Below are 22,580 nucleotides of genomic sequence, written 5' to 3'. Positions count from 1 at the left end.
CATGGATTTTTCACTTAGCTTATTCTGTGCATACTTCTACACTGGCATGCTGAAGAACAACATTGCAGCATAAGTTTATCTTGATCAAAATTGCTAAAATGTGCAGTGCCAACAAATCATATCTTCTGCCTGCAGTGAACAATGCTGTTGTTACGGTAAACAGTAGTATGGTTTGTAGATAGGTGGTGTGTTGGACTGACCTGTGTGTTAGCTTCTACTATGGCTGCACCTCCTCTCCGTATCACAGTTCTACTTCACGTCTTTACGTCAGCTGAATTATTACAATGTATTTGGGAAATGTATGTATTGTAGAATGAATCAACACCACTGCGATTCTGTTTGATTTTCAGGCTTCTTATAGCCTTTTGCCATTTAACAGAATCGTGAATTATTTTAACTTACCTTGCTTCCACTTAAAAACATATAAATAAATGAAATCAAAATTTTCTCTTAAAACTAAGCATTATATTGAAATATTTCATTTGTTCATGTACAGCACGTTACGTGAGGTTTGACCTTTGTCCAATCTGCTTAGTGTACAAATTCTCTTAGTTCCATGGGTGGATAAAGTCCCTTGTCCTTTCTGCTGTTATGGTAGGCTAATCTATACGTACATGAATGTGGGAATTTAGTAATTACAAATAGCCCAGTGTACAAAAGCAGCCATTTACAATTGAGCTTCCCATACTTAGTAGATTTAGGGTGCATTTGTTGTAATACCAGTACAGTGCGCCCTAATCTTTTGTCGTACAACTTTTTCCTCTGTTCAGCCTTTTGTCCAGATTAATGAAAACCAGGCATACTTTTTCCTCAAAAGACATCTCTCTCCTGGGTATCTTGGTCAGTGATTTTTCACACCAGTCAACTTCTCTCTTTTTAAACATCAAAACAGGTGGAAGAGAGTGGTAAGTTGTTCATGTTGTGTTGAAATGGTGAGACAAACTCAACCCATTTTGTGTGCTTCAGGGGTGTATAGGTGCATAGAAACATGTTAAATCTTTGAATATATTTTCTATTGGGCATGTTTCAAGGTGAAATCTGGATATTAATATAGGTTTTATATTATTTGTGTTAGTAAATTTTTCCATATATTGCCTACGACGAACAGTGCATTGTCCCTTAACAATATCTGTGACTTCCCCAATCTCGGGGGAGAATTTTCTGTAATCCTAATAATAGAGCCTGCAATCACAGACTGCACTACATCCATCTTAACATACTTTGTGAAAACAACATAGAAGGCAATAACATATTTGATGTGTCCCTTCTCCTGCAGATAGGGTCCAGCTGCTTCCAAGGACACTAATTCTAAAGGTTTTGTGGGCACTGTAGGGTGTTGTTGTTGTTGTTGTGGTCTTCAGTCCTGAGACTGGTTTGATGCAGCTCTCCATGCTACTCTGCCCTGTGCAAGTTTCTTCATCTCCCAGTACCTACTGCAACCTACATCCTTCTGAGTCTGCTTAGTGTATTCATCTCTTGGTCTCCCTCTGTGATTTTTACCCTCCATGCTGCCCTCCAATACTAAATTGGTGATCCCTTGATGCCTCAGAACATGTCCTACCAACCGATCCCTTCTTCTGGTCAAGTTGTGCCACAAACTTCTCTTCTCCCCAATCCTGTAGGGTGTAGTTGAATCAATTTTGACTTGTTTCAGTTCTTCATTTTTGGCAAGAGTAATGCACTTCCGAATTACTCGGTGAACACTTCTCCGCAAGTTGCGAAAAAAACAGTACATATTTATCTTGTTGGTGTATTTGGAAACCCCCATACTGTCCCCATAAATTGTGAGTGTGCGAAATGAAATCAACTACATAACTCTTTGATAAACATACTACTGTGCTTGATTCAGTACACGCCATTAAACAGAACACACTTGGATGTTGTACAGAATTTCTTCAAATTCTCATCATTAATTTCAGACAGTTTCTCCATCACGTATCTCTCTCTCGCAATTGCTCCAAACTCTTACACATTGTTACGTAATATGGTTGTTGTGTCTTAACCTGCATAAACAGAACCCTAATTTCAGAGTTTTGTTCTGTGAATTCTAAGAATTCATCGAACACTTGAGGTAATCGTGATAAGGGTCTGCAATTACGTTTTGTTTAGTCTTGATGTATATGATTTCAAAACTGAACTCCTGCAGGTACATGCACCACCGGGCTAACTGTAAATGTAATAATTTGCATGTCAACTGAAAAGAAAGTTCTTGATGGAGACTTTAGTGTGCTAGTGGCATAAGTAGTTCTCATATTCCTTAAATGTTCATACAACCCTGAGGGCCTTGAGCTCTCTCATGGAATATGACTACTCCGATTCAGAAAGTGTTCAACTAGCAAAACTGTTTATCTTAGGTGTCAGTTTCCTATCATTTTCAGTGATCTGAAATAAGCATGCTTCTAGTCTCATTGCAGCTGCATCTGTACTCAATCAAAAATACTGTGGCATGACAGGTTGTGTAATATGTTTGCACATAGTAAGGCTTCCTTTATTTTGTCGTAGACTGCTTGACATTGATTGGTCCATATCCATGGATTGTTTTTCCTCAAAAGATTCAGCAATGCATTCACTATTCAGTAACTGATCTGGAACGAATTTTCTAAAAAAATGAACCCAGATATGCCTTAACATTGTGAAATTTCAGTAACTCTTCTTCAAGGTTGTCAGGGCTTGTCCTGACATGAGTAATGATTTTGTTTATACTTCGGGTATCAAGCATAAGCCTGACACTACCATCGGGCTTGGCAACAGCTGAAATAGGGCAACAATATGGGAAATTGGAAGGTTGTATGCTTCTCCGATTCATAATCCATTCAGTTTCTTTCCTCAGATTCTCTTTTTGTCCAAGAAATTGGATATGAAGAAAAGCAGAATGTCTTGTGTGCATCTTCTACTCGCAACCCTTTACTACACTTGGGCGTCTTCTAAATGCTTGTGCGTACTTCTTTTAACTCCTCCTCGTGATTCACTCACCTCAATTCGGACAGTCTCTGGGTTCATGTCTTCTTCAAAGAGGTGCTCACCCTTTTGTGTACCAAGAAACAGATTGTTTGGATATGACAGGTGTCCTCCGATATAAGTAATCTTTTGTGTATATTTTCAGTTATGCTGGTTATAGCTAAGTTTACTGATAACCTCTGTTCATTGATCATAAAAAAACCATTTTTGTTGCCCTACATCAGTCTGTACTCTGTATTGTCTAAAGATACCCTTTACAATAAGAAAGTTTACTCCAAGTTTTACAATACAGTACAATTTAGAGAGACATTGCTGATAGCAATAGGCATACATGCCTGAAGCTTAACTCGTTTTGACTTGCTCCACACTGTGGTCAGAATACGATAATTGTTCACCAGAAAAATGATGTATTACATAGTCTTTTGCAGCTCGTTAAACAGACCTTGTGATATTACATATGTCAATGCACCAGTCTCAAGTACCACAGATACATCTAGATAACACATCCGGGCTTTAATAACAGCTTGCACTGACTTCTCATTTTCCTTGTCTAAGTTGTTTATATCTTCCTGACCCAATTCTTCTTTCATATCTACTCCTTGATCATATCCAAGAAAATAATTTGGAAAAAATTGCTGCCCCCCACCCCTCGTGTGGGTCTGCGAATGGAGGCTTATCGCGACCTGTTAAGTTTTCGTATCTTCAACGTCTGGTATGTTGTGGGTTTGACCCTGCCAAGTTGTGGTGTTTATTGCCCTGGAATTAAATTCTTCTTGACCTTGATCCCCACTGGATATATAATTGTTATTCCATTGATTGTATTTGCCATGTGAACTAAAGATGGTCTACTTGCGGCCACTTCCTGCCAATTACTTTATTGGTTATTGCTGGCTGCTGAGGGCGCATTGTGAACTTGTTGGCCACAGCCCTTCTGTTCGGTTTAAGCTGGTGTGTTGCAGTTCTGTGTGTGATTTCCTCTGAAGTCTAGTTTGTACTTCCAGTTTCCCTTGTTATCATAATTATTTTTTGTATTATTGTTGTTGCACGGGGCATACGGGTGCTGACAGTGTTGGTTATTGCCTCTGTTGCCATCCTGCTGTTGACTGTTTTGCTGTCGACAGAGCATCTCCCTATTTCCGTCATACTTCACGGGGGCCATTTCCAATATTGTTCAACATTACACATTAACAGCATCTGTGAAGTGACCTGCCATGTATGTCGCTTATAACTGAGTGGTAACCGGCAGTGGATGTGGCAACACTAGCAGCTGGTGACAAATGTCAACTGTCAAGTAATTTTAATTGGACTATAATGTACTCAATTTTCTTAGCATACTCTCCAATCTTTTCACTACATCATTCACCATTTTCACTGACATTGTAAAGGCTGCTCTGTTTCTTGAATCTGACAAATTACTTGTGGGGGAAACCAAACTCTGCCCCAATGAAAGTTAAGTCCTTTCTCCTTTCTGAAGATTTGAGAACTCCTCTATGGTAGATGTTATTGTACTTGGGATATTTGAAGCATAGAAAACTGCTGCTACAATCCATGTGCCCTATCTTGCTATGACAGGTTGAGGATGTAGAAGTGCATCTGGTGCCATGTCTGTATATGTCTGAATTGCTGACAGAACTTTCACAAGGATCTTCTGAATATTGGACATTAATTTATCAATATCTGTAGAGATGTGTCATATAACTCTTCTGACACTCAGTGAAAACCTTGTGCTACACAGGCCGCGTAAAGCACAATTGGAAAAAGCACTTTTAAAACAGTCCCAAGCTTTTTCATGTATTGGCTAGTCCCTGAGATGAAAAATGATGCATCATAATTTTGAATTTCTTCAGGCCACAGTAACTAATGAACTAGAATAATCATGCATACTTCAACAACCTTCCATTTACGCTCTAGCCATTCCTGCTGTGGTGTTTTTGCACTTTATCTGAATTTAATTTTTTCATTTACCAAGGAAAATCTCAAAACAGTTGTATCGCTTGAGAAGTTACTTCCTTTATACAACAAATTTCAGCATCTCATTAATGCTATCTTCAGGCCCCTATGCGCTCCATGTATAGACAGTCAGTATATTGATACCTGCATAACTGGAGCCATCCAAGATATTGATGGCTCCAGTTATGCAGGTACACAGGGAGTGTGTAGGGGCCTGAAGATGTCATTAATGAGGTGTCGAAACGGTTGTGTAAATAAAATAACTTCTCAAAACATTTGGCTGCTTGGTGACTTTCCTTGGTAAATATTTGATCGTCCGCTGGCTTGTACACACAATGGATCAACAGAGATTATTTTTTCATGGTCTGTTTCATCATACAAGAACTGTCACACAGTTATGCAGTTACTTTCTCTAATGAACTTATTAGCTCTTTCCTAGGTGCCTGCTGTGGAGACAGTCCGAGGGCAACTGCTCTGAGGCTCAACTTGGATGCTTGTGTTCCCACCATCTTTTTACACTGCTGGACCATTGCACACATCTCCATATGCTCGCTAACAACTAGTATACGAGAAAGGGAAGAGATCCAAGTGTGAGATTTACAGATGTATACATTGTTATGTAATCATGTAAGGTCTTGATGCGTTGACATATCCCTGGGGAATCTTGTATTGTTTTACAGCCTTCCACAATATGGACATGTAGACACTGTACATGTTATACCAGTGTACCATACACAATAGCTTTCAAATTTCCTCGCTGATAACAGACTAGTGGGTTTAGGTCCAGAGAGTGTGCAGACTAAGGAACTGGCCCAACTCCACCTGTCCATCCATCATGTAATCCATTGTTTAGAGGCCTATGGCATTAATACTGAAATGAGCAGCAGCTCCATTGTGCATGAAGTACACTGTTTATTGCACTTATTAAGACACTTCCACAATATAGGGACAAAGACTCTGTACATCTCGTACCAGTGTTCAATACGCAGGAGCTTTCAAACTCCCTCACCGATAAAAGTCTAGTGGCTTTAGGTCCATAGAGTGTAGAGACGAAGGAACTGGTCCGCCTCTGCCTGTCCATCCACATGTAATCCATTGTTTAGAAGCCTATGGCATTAACGCTGAAATGAGGAACAGCTCCACTCTGCATGGAGTACACTGTGTGTTGAACTTGAAAAGGCACTTGTTCTAGCAGAACAAGTAGAGTGTTCTCTAAGAAAGCATAATAAGTTTCCTTGTTGAGCCCAAGCGGAAGAACATGAGGCTCTAACAATCAATCACCGACAGCACTGGCCCAAACATTGACAGAAAATCTTTTTCACTGGCACAATTGCACAATTTGTTGTGAGTCCTCTGTGTGTCCTACTATTGCATTCCAACCTCCTTTTACAATTTAATTTGTATCCTTCAACTATCTGAATAACTTCCTTTGTGTCATCATACATTCTTTCTGGCTTGTCATCATTTGCATAGCTTGTAGTTATATAAACTTGTAAATTTTTGCTACGCTCTTTGAATTTCACTTGTAACAAATAGTTGCTCACAACTTTCGTTCCATTGTATTCCAGAGTGAAACTATTTATATGATTTGTTTCTGTAATATTTAATATTTACAATAGTTCCTTTTTCACAAAACCATCTCAGCATTTTATATTGTTTTTGACACTTTGCATCTTTACCCATTAAATTTGTTTAATTTAGTTGTCTGTGAAGTTATAATTTACTTTTTATTTGCTGTGTTGTTTTTTTCCTTCAGCTTACTTAGATAATTTTCTCTGTGCTATCTAATACAGATTGTATTGAAAGTCCAGCTTCATGCCAAGAAAGTCGACCTCTCTGCAATTCTGCAGAGAATTATCAGTAATAGACTCAGTTCTTGGAAAACGTGCTTAGATCTGTCAAACCTGACTAGCATTCCTGGTGAGTATGTGCCTTCAACATATATGTCAGTGCTATGGTTCTGTGTGTAAATTTTATGCCTTTTGACTGTGCTTTTCAATAAAATTTATATTTGTTGTGAAAGCAATTATATGCTATTTTGCTGTGGCGTATGTCAAAGGTATTGAATGCATCTTACCTCCAGTATTGCTTTGATAGTTTGGTGGCAACTTTTTTAAATTTTAATTTTAATTTTTCTGTTGGTGGTTATCCTGAATAAACACTCTTTGTCTGCCCGTGGTAGCTTAGTGGTCAGAGTGACGGATTATCAATCCTCTGGGCCCAGGTTCGATTCCTGGCTGGGTCGGGGAATTTTCTCTGCCCAGGGCCTGGGTGTTGTGCTGTCATTATTATTAGTATTATTATTATCATCCTCCTCCTCCTCCTCCTCCTCCTCCTCCTCCTATCATCCTCATTGACTGCAGGTCACCGAAGTAGAGTCAAATTGAAAGACCGTCACCCGGCGAATGGCCTGCTTGATGGGGGGCCGTAGCCATACGATTAAATAACTAAATTAAATAAATAAATACGACAGTTATCAAATATTAACATATGAGTCATGTCGGTAAAATAAGATTTCCATTTTTTAAGAAAATAGAAAACACGTTTATTGGCAATGAATGTTACATTGATGGAAAAACTGGACTTCAGTTATTTTTCGATGTATTCATCATTGCGATCAGTGTACATTTTCTTATGACCTTGTCATAGAACATCCCCAACCTCATTTTTCAACTCCTTGTTGATCTCGAAATATGTCCACCCAGGTTTGACTTAAACTCGGAAAGCAGATGAAAATCTGCTAAGTCCAGGGTGAGGGTGTCCCATCCAAATTGGGGCCAGGAGATTGGCTATTTGATGGGCAGTATAGGGATGAGCATTGTCGTAATGAAAATTCAGTCCTTCATCAGCATTTCCCCTCTTCAATTTTGAATGGCATGATGTAGTTTGTAGCAAGCAGTGTTTATTGTTGTTTTGGTAGGCACAAACTCGTGCAGTAATAAACCTTTTCTGTCCGAGAACACGCTAGTCATTGCTTTGCTGGCAGACATGTTTGTTTGAACTTTTGCAACTTTGCTGAATTCAAATGCCACCACTGACAAGATTTTTTCCTTGGTTTCAGGTGCGGTGTAAGATACCCAGGTTTTGTTGCCAGTGACAACTGATTCTAAAAATTCCCCGCCATGTTTTGCAGAGCACTCCAGGAATCTGCAGGCCCCTTCAACAGATTGATGTTTATAGTCTTCAGTGAGCATTTTGGGGAACCTACCTTCACGCACCTTACAATAGTGCAGATGTTTGATCAAAATCTCGTCAGTTGTACTCTTATTGACGCCCGGAAATAATTGGCACTGCCCGCAAACCATCACATGCTGATCTTCAAGCATTTCTTTCTCCAATTTTTGCAATTGTTTCAGCCGAAACCAAAGGCTGACCAGAATGCTCTTTGTTGTGGACATCTGTATGTCTGTCCCTGAATCCTCTGACCCACTTTTGCTTGTTTTTTATGTCCATACACAGTAACCCATAGACTTCTCATAACTGACGATGAAATGTCAGTTGCCCTCAGAATTATAAAACAGATCACTGCACGCAACTCGCACCTGGTGGGAGAAGCAAAGGGTAGTTCCATTGTGAAGGTTGCCTAGTCAAGACCAAGCATCACAGTGGGCTCAGGATGGTGGGGGTTTGAAGGGAGGGAGCCGAGCTACAAGCCAGTGTTGACATATCTATCATAAAAGTGCTCCTCACAGCTTCAGCACCTTGACTACCTTATTTTATGGTCATGCCTCATATATATAAAATTAGTCATTCTCTTAAAGGAGGATTGAGCAATGCAGATGGTGTAGAACTGCTACCACGTACTCCTGTGGCTGTCCACTGCTGATGTAACTTCTGGCAGTGGAGTGACATGTATGTTGCATTCGATTGTTTGGAATCAGTATATTAAGACAATTTGATGCAGAAACGTGACAAAATGACAAAGGCAAGTTACCATGTTTGGATGTGCCATATACCATACTGTCATATTGACAAGGACATGTCCGACACGTCTGAAAGGAGTGGTTTACCACACAAAGCAATGTAACATGACAGAAGAACAGCGGTCATAAAAACATCCTGGGTGATGAGCGTCACACATTGTCAGTGACAGTTTCAAACATGACACATATTATTGCTGTTTGTGAATACTGTTTCATTTCAACCAGTTTCCAAGTGAATATAGTGTAAGGAGCAGCGCAAAATGGAGGCTCAGAGTGGGCAACTTGTATAAAAACATTGCGCCGGGTGCCACACGAACCTGCAGATCATTAGTGGGCCAAACACCTCAGAAACTGGACTGGAGGAATGTATTGTAGTTTGACGATTTGTGTTTTTTCCTCTTTTCAAATGATACAAAGAGCAGAATGGATCAACAGCCCAGTGAGGCCTTTAACTCACAGTATACAGAGGGTACACTTCATGGTGGAGGTAGTTCTGTGATTAGGGTGTATATGCTCCGGGAAATTCAGGAAAAATTTGATAATTTTTTTTATGCAGGAAGAACAAGGAAATTTTTTATATGGGAAAAACCCAAGAATTTTTTTAGAATTCTGAGAATTTTTCATTGTTTTAATTTCCAGTTACATCCTTATAATTTTGGCTCATAAGAACTGATGCCCTAACAAAGAATTTTACATTAACCCATTGCAAAAGAATAATACTACAGCAATAAACATAAATGAGAGAACACCAAAATAGGAAACTTCAGTTGCAAAGGAAATGCACATTTTGCAACGCTAAAACACAGTGCCAACAGCAAACTGTGTAAAAGGCTTTAGGGCAAAGACTGTGCAATACTTCGTAAGACAGACTGCATTTGATGAGCGTGATGTCGCAACTGTTTACATTTCTAACAGGTTCTGCGAAAATATTGTGAATGGTGGTTTGAAGTAAATTTCTTTTTATGTAAGATGAATTATGTTATTTGTGAGAATGTGTGGTGAATTTCTGAAATCACGGAGTGTGGTTCAGTGCTTTTGAAGCTACTGTACTATTTTTGGGGGAATTTGTATTTCTGTTTTCATAATACAATAATATGCAGTGTACGTGTTGCCACGCATCGAAAGGCTTTCCAGATGCATTGTTTGTTGTTGGGTTGTGATTTTCATAGCTTAAGAAAAAGGCCAATATTATATGTGAAAGCTTAGATTTTTGTGTAGCCATCGTGTATGTATCTTTATTTAAACTACGAACTTTTCCCATTTGTGTGTTCGCAATAGTTAACAGTGATGTTGCTGTTGGCTGACTACGTCATGTGTCATGTGCTCTGAATATCTGCCATCATTGGCTGGCAAGGTCATGTGACATGAGCTATGGTTGGCTGACAAAAGCGTGTCATGATCTCGACTTCAGTACTTCTGAAGCTACTGTGCTGTATGTGGTGGAATTAATATTTATGTTTTGTAATGCGAGAATATGCAGTGTACGTGTTGCTGCACATAGAAGGTCTTTCCAAAAGCATTGTTTTTTGTCAGGTTTTGTTTGCTAAAGTGTCAGGAAGCTGTATGCTGATGTATAAAATCTTTGCCATTTGAAGGATTGGTAAGTTTTACAGCTCCGAGAGAAAGTGTATTGTCACTTAACACAGAAAAAAATGTACTTTCACTAGGGATATAGTGTATTTTCACCCAGGAAAGAGTGTATTTTTAACTGAGAAATCTGGGAAAAATTTGGGATTTTTTTTCTTGTCTGCATATACATTCTGGTGATTTTTTGAGAGGTGCTTTTCGTGTCATGATGTGGGCCTACTCAGTCAGATTAACATGAACATGAATTAGGACTTCCTGTCAACACACTCAGTGACTGAATGTTGTTGTTCTGCTACGGCTTCATTATGAGTACCCTGCAGACACATGTATTGCAAGATGTCAGAGCTGTGTTTGTGTGGGTGGCACGCATGTAACTGAGGTTTCATTGACACTTGGACATCCTATCTTGCCTTAACTGGCCAAATATTGAGCAATCTCAATTCCATAGGAAATATCTGAGAGTGAAATCCAACAATCAACATTGCAGAAATTTTGTAACTGTATGGGACCTAATTGGCAATGAATTGCTTTATATGTCATAGCTAGAGAAACTCAAGATGCTGTTCCTTAGCAAGTTGAGGCAATTATCAGGGCTACAGGCAGTATTATACAGTAATGTGAGAGTAACTAATGTTTTGTTGGTGTGCTTACAAACGACCTTGTGGGGGATATTGGAAGCTTCACAAAGCTATGTGCTGTCATATACGGAGAAGCCTCAGTATCGTAAAACTAAAGTGAAATGCAGGAAGCCCTGCTTAGGAGTGACATTTTGTGCAAAGACTTTACAGTTGACTCTCAAATTAGATGATAGGTAGCAGTCGTGGGTGGGCTGTGGGCCAAATGCTGCAGGAAAAACTAGGAGTAGAATACCAGGTCACAACCACTGTGAAGCCTAGTGCTGAGCTTAGCCAGGCGACAGAAAGTGTAGGTGCTTTGTGCAGAGATTTTGATGTAGAGTATCAGTTACTTATAACAGGAAGAGCAGGAAACTGCCTGGTTGGCAACTTAGAGTATGGTATTGAGGGTGACCACACTCGTATTTGGTTTGTGGAGGTTTTACAGTGCTGTGACCAGTCCGAGTTAACACAGCTGTCAGCCGCATAAACAGAGAGCTGATTCGATTGTTTTTGAGTGAAATGAAATCTCCTCTCTTTGCTGTTCATGTTGCTGCAGTTGGGAGATGGGGATATTCAAATCATGGCCTGCACGTGAATAGGAGGGCGAAGGACACATTAGCTGAGCATCGTCCAAAAAGTGTGAGGGGAGCCAGCCACAAGCACACAAGACAAAATCAATGTCATTACTGGAGTCAGAGGGGTAAATTTTTTTTAGGTTAGATTCTGGTTATAAACAGTCAGTCTTGAAACAAATTAAAACAGAACAGGACCATAATGTATCTAACAAAAAGACCTGCAATGAGGCCCTGAAGGCCACGCGATTGTTGACCAATCGCTGTGTTGTCCTCAGCATTCATCATCAGATGTGGCATAAATATGTGTGAGGTTTGATAAAAAAAGTAACGGAAATTTTTGTTTTTCTTAAAGAGTCTTTATGCATCATCATCAACAGCTTTGTCTCCTTCCAAGTAATCCCCCTCAAATGTGATACACTTGTGCCGGAATTTTTTGCTATCTTGGAAGCTCATCTGGTACTCGCTTTTCACTATGGTGTTCAGCTCCTTCAGTTTTTATCTCATCATTGGTGGCAGAACGTGGTGCTCTTCAGCCTTGGGAATAGGAAGAAGTCACAGGGAGGGGCCCATGTCTGGCAAATATGGTGGCTGAAGCAACATAACATTTTGTTTTTTTTTTTTTTTTCCCCCAAAAGATCATAAACAAGCATTAAGATTTGATGGGGTCATTATTGTGATGAAATTTCCATGCGTGGTTTTACCACAATTCTGATTGTTTTCTACGGATTGCTTCATGCAAACGACACGTAACTTCCAGGTATTATTACTTATTGACAGTACAACCATAAGGTGGGAACTTATGATGCACTATCCATTTTCTATTGAAGAAAACAATGAGAAGAACCTTCACATATGATTGCCGGTTTTTGGGGGTGTTCAGATACTTTTGATCACATAGTGTATCAGATGCTGTGCTGCAATTTATTCCATGTTTCAAGCAAAACGTAATGCAAATTCTTTGAGCCATCTTTTTCGACTGTCAACAATAAATGAAGTTTTCAAAACAGCTGAAAATGCAGCATACATCAAGAACATGTGTACCAACAATATAAAAAAATGAAAATTGAATAATAAAGCCCACAAAATTAAAACATTTCTGTTACACACATCATATGTAACAGTTTCCAGAAAAATTTAAATTGATGTGTTTCACCAGAGCATTAGGAGGCAGAAAAACAATATAAGAGGGAACTTTTTTGTGTCTAGAAGATGTGGAAAATTCTGAAGAAGTGATAGATGTTCTGTGCGTCTTTGAACACCATACTGGGATGGAGATGTTAAATATCAGGGTTTATAGACTAGCATCCTTTTTGTGTAGAGTTAACAGTGAAAAAGGATGAGTTGTGATGTATATAAAAGTTGGACACGTAGTCAGAAATATTGAAACAAACAGTTGTTCTGTTAATTAGAACCTAGAAATATGTGCTTCTGAGTTGTTACTGCATAATACTTCTCTGGTAATTGTAACAGTTTACAGACCCCATCTAGGAAACTTTCAGCTAGTTATGAGAGTTATTGAGATTTCAGTGAAGAGTTCTTAAAATAAATAGCCAGGAAAAATGAACTGGAATCATTATTTCAGTCTAATTTCAGTAGTTAATTTACCAACTCATGTGCAACAGAATAGTTGAAGCACTCGGACAAAAATAGTCAATGTGTACTCAGTGGACAGATTCATGATCCACAGTTAATGGAAACAAACAATGTAGCAACTTACCGCCCTGAGGCAGGTTTATACAAAATATGAGGTTTGTTTTGAGAATAGGATACAATGTTTTAATATTAAGTCGAAATAAGTGGTATGGGACAAGGTATATGTAAAAAAAGATGCTGATGCTAAATTCAATGTATCCTGTAGTAGATTTGTGTAAATATTTGAAAATGATGTTCCTAAAATGCTGTTAAATGTAGAAAAAGATTCAGCAGGAGATGAAAGACAATGACCTGATGAGTCACTGTCAGAATCTTTTACATTAAATATATGCATTAACACTCTAGGCAACCTAAAAATAATAAACTCATTTGATAATATTGATCAATTTCAAACACGCAGAAGAAAATGCAACCAACCTCGAAAATATCAAAAAAAGGTACACAGATTATCTGGAAAACAAAGAGACAAAGAGACAATCACAGAAAGATCATATCGACTCAATAGAAGAAAATTACCATAAAACCAATTTCAGAGACTTTTATAAAAGCTTGGAAGACAGTTACGTAAATTTGCCCCTCCCATGTTAATGCTGAAAAGGGGAGATGGAAAAATGGCACATAATGACAAGGAAAATGCCAAAATCATGGCAAAAGCATTTAGTAAACTTTTGAATTGTGAAGAACCCCAGGAACTTTTAGCAATTAATACACACACACCCATCAAGACTACACCTGATCTCATAAATCCTCCAACAATGCATGAGGTGGAAACGGCACTCAGAGAGATGAAAAATTATAAGGTATGAAGAGAAGACCAAGTTTTTGCAGAAATGTGGAAATTACCCAGTGATACAGTTTTAACATCCTTACACATAGCCCTAACAGAAATCTGGATAGCAGAAAAGTTTCCCGAACATTGGACCACACCCATAATCCACCCACTCCACAAAAAAGGAGATAATAGCAACCCAGATAATGACAGTGGTATCTCTCTCGTAGCCTGCACATACAAGATTTTCTCCAGAATCGTGTACAAGAGGATCGAAGAGCAACTAGAGGAAGAATTAGGTGAATACCAAGGAGGCTTCAGACCTGGGAGAAGCTCTGCAGAACAGATAATCACTTTAAAATTAGCTGTAGCATATTACAAGAAATGAAATAAACCTCTTGTAATAACCTTCATGGACTTTAAAAATGCTGTATCCATAAAAATTACTGTATCAATAGACCTTCAATGTTAAAAATCTTGAGAAATTTCGGGCTCCATACAAAATTAGTCAGATTTATAGAACTCACCTTAAGCAACAATGTATCAAAAGTAAAGTTCATGGGGGGGGGGGGACTCTCTGAGGCATTCATCATAAAAACAGGTTTAAGACAAGGAGTTTGCTTGGCACCCTTGCTGTTCAACTGTGCTTACAATATATAATCTGGGAATGGTACAAGATTAACCAAAAGAACATGAAAATTGGAAGAAACATAAGTTTAAATTGTGTAGGATTTGCTGACGACCTTGCTCTCTTGTCCAACAGTATTCAGGAAACCAAACAAGAAGTTACCTCACTACAGGAAATAGCACAGAGAATTGGTCTTGGAATATCATTTGATAAAACAGTCATCATGTTAACTGACCTACCACTCATTAACAAAATGGCCATAGGAAACCAAGAAATCAAAATTGTAGATAAATTTAAATATCTGGCAGAAATCATAACATATAACCTCAATGAAAAGCCAACATGGAATAATAGAATAAACAAATTGACTAGAGCACAATATATCAGCAAGAACACCTACAACAAAAAGAGCCAGACAATAGCAACAAAATTAAAACACTGCAAAACAGTCACCAGAAATAACATACTCAAGTGAAACCGTCTTCAAAACAACTAACACTGCACAAATAGACAAAATACTCAAAATAGAGAGAAGAATCATCAGAACATGCATCAACAAATCGTACCAGAAAGATGGACACTGGAGAGTAGCTACAAATACAGTATACAAGGAATAGAACCAGTAATGAGTACAATCAAGAAGAAATGCATTTCATTTTTCGGACATCTAATCAGAACACCAGAGAACAGGATCATCAGGAGAATAATAGAAAAATTGTGGAATAGTAATGGCAACATTAAGTGGATTACAGAAATCAAGGAAGATATGCATGAGCTACAGATTACATTGGGAGACATAAGAAACCAAACTGACGAAATCAGGAAACTCACAGACAAACAAACCAGAATGCAAACTAGAATCAACAAACAACATAGGAAGTGTAATTTCCAATGAAGAAAGAGGGATGAGATCCGAGAGAATGAAGAAGTACTGGGCTGATGGGAAAATGAAATATTCTTCGTATAAAGTTGGCTAGAGTGGTCCAATGAAGGCCATAAAATGTAAATAATAATAATAATAATAATAATAATAATAATAATATTGATCATCCAAAAATTGTTTTAGAAATGAAATAAATAAATAAAAGGGAGTTTGGAGTTTGTCTTGTGTATTGTTTTTGTAAAAAAGGTCTTAACAACTTGCTGATTTTGAGCATGAGCACTTGCTCCTGCTAATGCTCTTGCTCATGAGCAGAGCAGTTGTGGCATTATGGGAGTGAGGGAAATGCGTGTGCATCACATGGCCGTGACAGCACGGGAGATGTGCTAACTGTGAAATAGGGGAGGGTGATGCCATCTAATAGCAGCAATGGTAGTTGGTATTGTGCTGCACCAACAGTGTATTTGCACTTGAATCTGCAGTGTGAGAAGTCTTATTCTTTTATACAGAAAGACATGTTCGCAAAATGTTTAGTGTATTGTAAAATGGTGAATACTTTCGGGACATTCAGTTTACGAAGGCAGTAAAACTCTTACCACATCAAAGAATGTGAGATTGGAAAATATCATTAACCTGATGGTATATAAGAAATTTTAGAACTTAAAAGGGGTCTCTCTGAAGAGGAAGAAAAATCACGTAAGTGTGCCACTCAGGCAAGCTATGTAATTCCACTGCTTTTTGCAAAGTGCTTGTGCCCTTTCACAGACGGTAAGTTACGTACACTTCACGTAGAACAATTTTGTGTGGTGCCGTTACCAATAGTGATACTTGTGTGTGGCACGCAGGTAATGGCAAATGATGTTTGAAGCTAGTTTGCAATTTTTTTGTAAAGAGCTTGTTGCAGATTCTTTTGTGCTCTACGAAAGTGTAGATACTGGAGGCTCATAGGTGAATGTCACATTCTTGGCAGTGTTCAAGAAAATGTAAAAAATATGGGTTTGTCATGAAATTTATTAGTGTGTGCGCGTGCGCGTGGGCGTGTGCGTGGGCGTGGGCATGGGTGTACGCGTGCGTGTGCAAGCAGAGTGCCAGTCGTATTGGGGGACAAAAAAAATCAGGATTCAGTGTGCAAATGAATGGCAAAATAAAAATGCTACTGGCTCTCAATTGGCGCTGATTTGAAGTGTGAAGTGAGTGGTCCATAAATTGACAAGGAATATGAAGATATTCTAGATCTCTCCAAGAATTTCCTTCGGGATTGATTTCCTTGTTCACACAAGTCTCCACCCATTCCCTGTGATAACAGAGGGGGTACAGTAATCATTGGTCACAGACCGGCACTTGCCATCCACTTGCTAGGCACATTGCTGTGAAGCCCTGTTGTACAGTAACGGAGCTTGCACATCTTTTATCAATTAAATTTTTTTTATATAGCTGTTGTGCATGAATTATTGTTTCTGTACTTTTTTTAGAATTTCAGCAGGTGATGTATGACCCATCACAAACCCATTTACTGCCGCAGTTGATGAAAATGGTACAGGAGGTGGCTCCGAACCTCATCAGCCTCAGTCTTGCAGGAAATGAGCTGTGGACACTGGACCATCTTACAAGCGTCTTTGCAAATAAACCCAAATGGTGGTCACTGAGAGTGTTAGATCTGACCGACAACAAGGCAAGTGTGTACTGATTTTTATTTGTTTACATGGTACTGGGCCCTCATGCATGGAATGCACGTAATGGAAGGAGGAAACATCCATCATGTGGCTGAGGCATTAGGCAATCAGAAAGTAGATAAACAAGATTGGGAAGATCACTGAGCTTTCAGGTAATGTTCCGCTTTGGAACTGTGTGGCATCCAAACTGGGAGAGGGATGTTTGGTCAACGACTAGGTCATTAGAGACTGAACAGAAGCTCTGATTGGTGCTCATAGTTGATGGCTCAGAGGTGGAGATGATCCAAAAGATGTATATTTGTCAATAATGTTGTGCAGAATCAGGAATTATTTAGGATGTTTTCCTCATGTATTTAAAAGATGACTGTCAGGTGTTTCCGAACTGTAAATTTTGAGTGGTGTTTTTCAGACTGGTAGTATCTAGTCTTATGCCTGTTCCTTGAAATGCTGGTATGTTGCATGTAACAGAGGTTGAGGGATGTGACTTTGTGGAGTGCAGCTCTTATAGCCTAAAGTAACTGAGCCGAAAGGAGCCGCACCAATCACCACATTGAATTTCTCATTCCACTGCTTACACAAAAAAGGAATCGGAACAAGAGTGGCTTATCCTTTACTCTGTCTCATTACCTCTCCATTTCGTTTTGATGTACCTTTAATTGACATTTGGTGTCAATGATTTGATTGTTTTGAAGATACATTTTCAGTTTGTGGCGTTGGTATGTCTGTCCAGTGTAGTAAAGGCAAATTAAATTTGAAAATACCGTGCTCGAGTATAACTGTAGTGTTCCAGCTGTGTTAGGCAATGTGAATTAATTAAAAAAAAAGTTTAATATGGTTTTTCTTTACCTCTTATTTTGCTCAACCATTGCTTCGAATGTGATGATAAGAATTTCATCATCTTCTCAGTTGGGTTTTGCTGTGAGGAAATGTACCACTGCAATTACTCTTCTCAAATAGCTATATGGATTTATTTCGTGTATATAATCTGTATGCTGTCCACTAACGTATATGACACCCTTTGGATAATGTCGAATGTCAACTCAGACTATCCAACACGAAATTTCCATAAATGAGGTTATATACAGTATGACGTTTCATTTCGTTAAGTCACTATTGTGACTATTGTCTGAAATTTATATGTTCCGAAGGCTTTGTGCTTCTCCAAATTAGGCCAGAAATGTTAGGATCTCCTGTAATCACACCCACACAGGTGCTTCCTCCCTTGGAGCTTCTTTGATCATCATCCTGTCTCTTAGACACACATTGTCCCTTGTCAAGGATCTCCATGTGCAAATTAAACAACTAACTGGCACAATATTTGTGCTTTCCATCACAATAACTTTGTTACGGCCTTCATTCGAAAGTATCATTTCTCAATAGGAATACGTAGGGATACCATTCAATCCTCTGGAGTGGTGTGTGACACCACGTAACATAATGTGTCAATACCTTTCATAAGGGCACGAAATGTGTCTCATTACTTTCAGTTGCTAACAAATGCCTAGTTCGCAAGTGGTGTTTAATTGATGAAATGCATTACTTGCAAGTTTCTTTTTTGTTAAGTTCAGGTACATTTTGATGATTCTCGTAACGTGTGTGTGTGTGTGTGTGTGTGTGTGTGTGTGTGTGTGTGTGTTTTGGATATAACTGGCAATAACACATACTCTGAGACAACTTCTTCTTCTTCTTCTTCTTCTTATTATTATTATTATTATTATTATTATTATTATTATTATTATTCTCCAACCTTCTGATTGGTTAGCAGCTGCTCACTATGCATTTTGTCTTTAGCTTTCCTGTTGAGAGCGGTATGGATGGTGCAGGTGGTACCCAGGATGATCTGGTTGATGTATTCCAGTCTCAGTCTGCCTCTTGTGCTCTCGCCTTGTACTGGCCATTCAGTGATCAGCACTGACCCATGTGTCACTGCTGTGCTGAATAAGCTTCTAGAGACACGTCTTCTCTTCCTCCACTCTGTGGAGCACGTCTGCATTTGATATCCTGTCTGCTCAGGAAATCTTGAACATTCTGTGGAAGCACCTCACCTCGAAGGCTATTAATGTGCTTCTCCGAGTGTCTGTGTTTCAGTTCCGTACCACAGGTTTTCGCTGAGATCTTTCGTGAGATGTGCACCTGGGTGTGAAAAGTTTCTTCTCTTGTTAAAAGCGGCTTTTGCGAGGTGAGATCCGCTAGACATAATCTTCCTCGATCTTCCGTCTGATGTAATTTTGCTCCCTAAGTAGGAGAGAATGAGCAGCCCTGCCATACACCCTACTTAATACTAGCTTCTTCTTGAATTTCTTATCTCAGCCACCTGTTCTCTATACAGTCTCTACACTACTCATTTGCTCCACACTTTATGCCCCCCCCCCCTCTCTCTCTCTCTCTCTCTCTCTCTCTCTCTCTCACGGCACATCAAAAATCTCTCACCAGTCTACCCTGTAATGCAATTTCTAAGTTAACAAAAGCAATATATATGTCTCGGGGCGTTCTTAGTCTTTTCTCGAGAATTAAGCGTAACTTGAGTACTGCTTCTCTTGTGCCTGCACATGTTCAAAAAATCCAAATTGATCATTTGTGATCATTGCATGCATCCTGGTTTTTATCTGTGTTAGAAAGCTAGAAGTTGAGATTTTGGAGATGTGTGTTACCAAGCACATTTTTGAAGAAAATCAGGTGTGTCCTTTTCCAAGTGACTGTTCTGCCTTAAGCAATTTGCAATTTTTGGAAACTGGAAAACGTGAAACTCAGTCCCCCAATGGGTCATTTGTACCCCCATACATTAAATGAGAGTGCAGTGTCTTATTGACACGTCATCTCACCCATTAGCCCAGTCGGTTTGGAGAGTCGTGTTAGATGACGTGGGTGAGAAGCTGTGGAAGTGTTTTGAATGATTGTGGGAGCAGTAGGGAGAGGTTGTGAAGAAATGGGACGAGTATGTAGCACTGGTGAGCTCACTCTGCTGCAGGCACAGACAATTGTGTGTGGCACACGATGAAGTGGATGAGGGAACTAGGAAGCAGGGGTGGCAGACAGGCTAGACGGAGTGGAAGACTGTGGACAGGAAAGTTTGAGTGTAGATTAAAGGTGCGTTTACACCTGTGTGTCATGCGCCTGTCCTTACCCCACGCGCGAGTAGAAACACGCATGTCAATGCGTGGCTCTTTCTCAACTTGTGCGTAGGAGCAATTCTGTTCAAATCTAGAGAGAACTGAGCATGCTGTTCCACTGATTGAGCTGCAGCATAGATTATTTGCCCCTGTGTGGCTGACTAGTGGGCAGGCTGCAGCATAAACACACTCTCTAAGTGTGTGCTGAGCACCACCTAACACTACTTGCTCCAAGGAAGAAAAAATTTGCTAGATTCTTAACATTTATAATGAACAGGTGAAGAACGTGCCACTATGTATGTTTTATTTATCTTGCAAAATTTCTAATCATAATGATGAATTCTGCATGTGACAAAACTTTATACAGTGTGTTTCCATTACAAACTTCTAGGACTTCTACAGTATAGTGAGTACGTAATATTTTGAAAAGGAATCGATATCCGGAAATGTACCATGTACGTGTGACAGCCATCTTGAAAATGTTTGCTAGGTACGTATGCAACACTGTAGCCATGGTGGCAGGTTTCCACGTGTGATGCTTTCTAGAACAAATCAGCACAGTTTTAGAAAGCATCGCTTGTACAAAACTTAGCTTGCCATTTTATCACATGATATGCTGAGAATTATGGATAAAGGGTAACAGGCAGATTACATATTTCTAGATTTCCAGAAATCATTTGACAGGATGCCCCATTGCTGGCTGTTAACGAAGATACGAGCATATGTAATATGTTCACAGATATGTGATTGGCTTGAAGAATTCATAAGTAATAGAACCGAGTATACTGTCCTCGACAGCAAGTGTTCATCACAGACAAGGGTATTGTCAGGAGTGCTCCAGTGTGATAGGGATACTGCTCTTCTGTATATACGTAAATGATTTGGCGGACAGTTTCGGCAACAGTCTGCACTTGTTTGCTCGTGATGCCTAGGTGTATGGTAAGGTGTAGAAGTTGAGTGACTGTAGAAAGATATGAGATGACTTAGACAAAATTTCCAGTTGGTGTGATGGATGGCAGCTACCCCTAAATGTGTAAAAATGTAAGCTAATGTGGATGGGTTGGAAGAGCAAACCTGTAATGTTCGGATACAGTATTACTAATCTCCAGCTTGACACAGTCAACTCCTTTAAATATCTGGGCATAATGTTGCATCGACGTCGGTTTATTGGGAGAATTTTAGGAAAGAGTGGTTCGCCTGTAAAGGAGATCATGTATAAGACACTGGTAAGATCTGTTCTTGATTACTGCTTGAGTGTTTGTGATATGTACCAGGTCAGATTGATGGAAGGCATCAAAGCAATTCAGAGGAGGGCTGCTAGATTTGTTATTGGTAGGTTCAAACAAAATGTAAGTGTTACAGAAATGCTTCGGGAACTCAAATGGAGATCCCTGGAGGGAAGGTGGCATTCTTTTTGGAAAACACTTGTGAGAAAATTTAAAGAACCGGCATTTGAAGCTGACTTTTGAACGATTCTACTCCCCCCCCTCCCCCACCATTCATCACACCTAAGGACCATGAAGATAAGATAGAAGAAATCAGGGCTCATAGAGAAGTGTATAGACAGTCGTTTACCCCTCACCCTATTTGTGAGTGAACAGATGGGGAAATGTCAAGCAGAGATACATGGTACCCTCCACCATGCACCTTGCAGCGGCTTGCAGAGTTTCTATGTAGATATAGATGTAGATGTATGGTTACCTCGGATTGGCTGATGTCATTTGATGTGTATCCTACCTCTCTGACTTCGTTCAAGCCTCATTCGTGTGTCTGTTAGTGTTAAAGCAACATGACTGAGTACATGTTTGCACAATATACCAACATGGTCCTTCTGAACGGCGAAGCTCATGTTAATGGAAGAGCTAATAAAGAAATACCAGCCATTTGATGTCACATTTCAGATTCCATTTGCAAATCAAAATGTAACCAATGGATGTGCATTTCTGCTGGAGTTTTCAGAGTTCTTTTATGTGCTCCCATCAACACAAACTATTTACGAATCAGAGTGGCTTGTAAAGGAACTGTGATGGCTTCAGCACATTGAGGGCCACAGAATCACTCCTCTTCTTCAACACGTATTCGTCAGAAGTTTGAATGAAGGCTTTTCATTTTATTCTGGCTGGTGATTGTTGTTTGCAGGTTGTTCTTATTTGTGTGGAATAGTGGACAGGTATATACTTTCACTCTGTCTGTAAAATTTGTGGAATTAACAAATCAGAAAAAAGGAAACACACAATAATACTATTCAAGTTTGTTT

The 22,580-nt window shown here is 39.3% G+C and overlaps 1 protein-coding gene across 2 annotated transcripts in view; it reads left to right on the top strand.

The window, feature by feature from the left end:
- LOC126292135 (nuclear RNA export factor 1-like) overlaps nucleotides 1–22,580 on the top strand; it is a 137,616-nt gene that overhangs the window by 39,687 nt on the left and 75,349 nt on the right. For both annotated transcript variants that reach the window (XM_049985973.1, XM_049985972.1), the window contains exons 6-7: nucleotides 6,702–6,828; nucleotides 17,013–17,212. In XM_049985973.1, coding sequence (XP_049841930.1) covers nucleotides 6,702–6,828; nucleotides 17,013–17,212 — 327 coding nt within the window. The remainder of the gene's footprint in view (nucleotides 1–6,701; nucleotides 6,829–17,012; nucleotides 17,213–22,580) is intronic.

The sequence above is a fragment of the Schistocerca gregaria genome, chromosome 9, assembly GCF_023897955.1.
Source record: "Schistocerca gregaria isolate iqSchGreg1 chromosome 9, iqSchGreg1.2, whole genome shotgun sequence".
Classification (NCBI taxonomy): Eukaryota; Metazoa; Arthropoda; class Insecta; order Orthoptera; family Acrididae; genus Schistocerca; species Schistocerca gregaria.
This window is presented reverse-complemented; position numbering and strand designations above follow the sequence as displayed.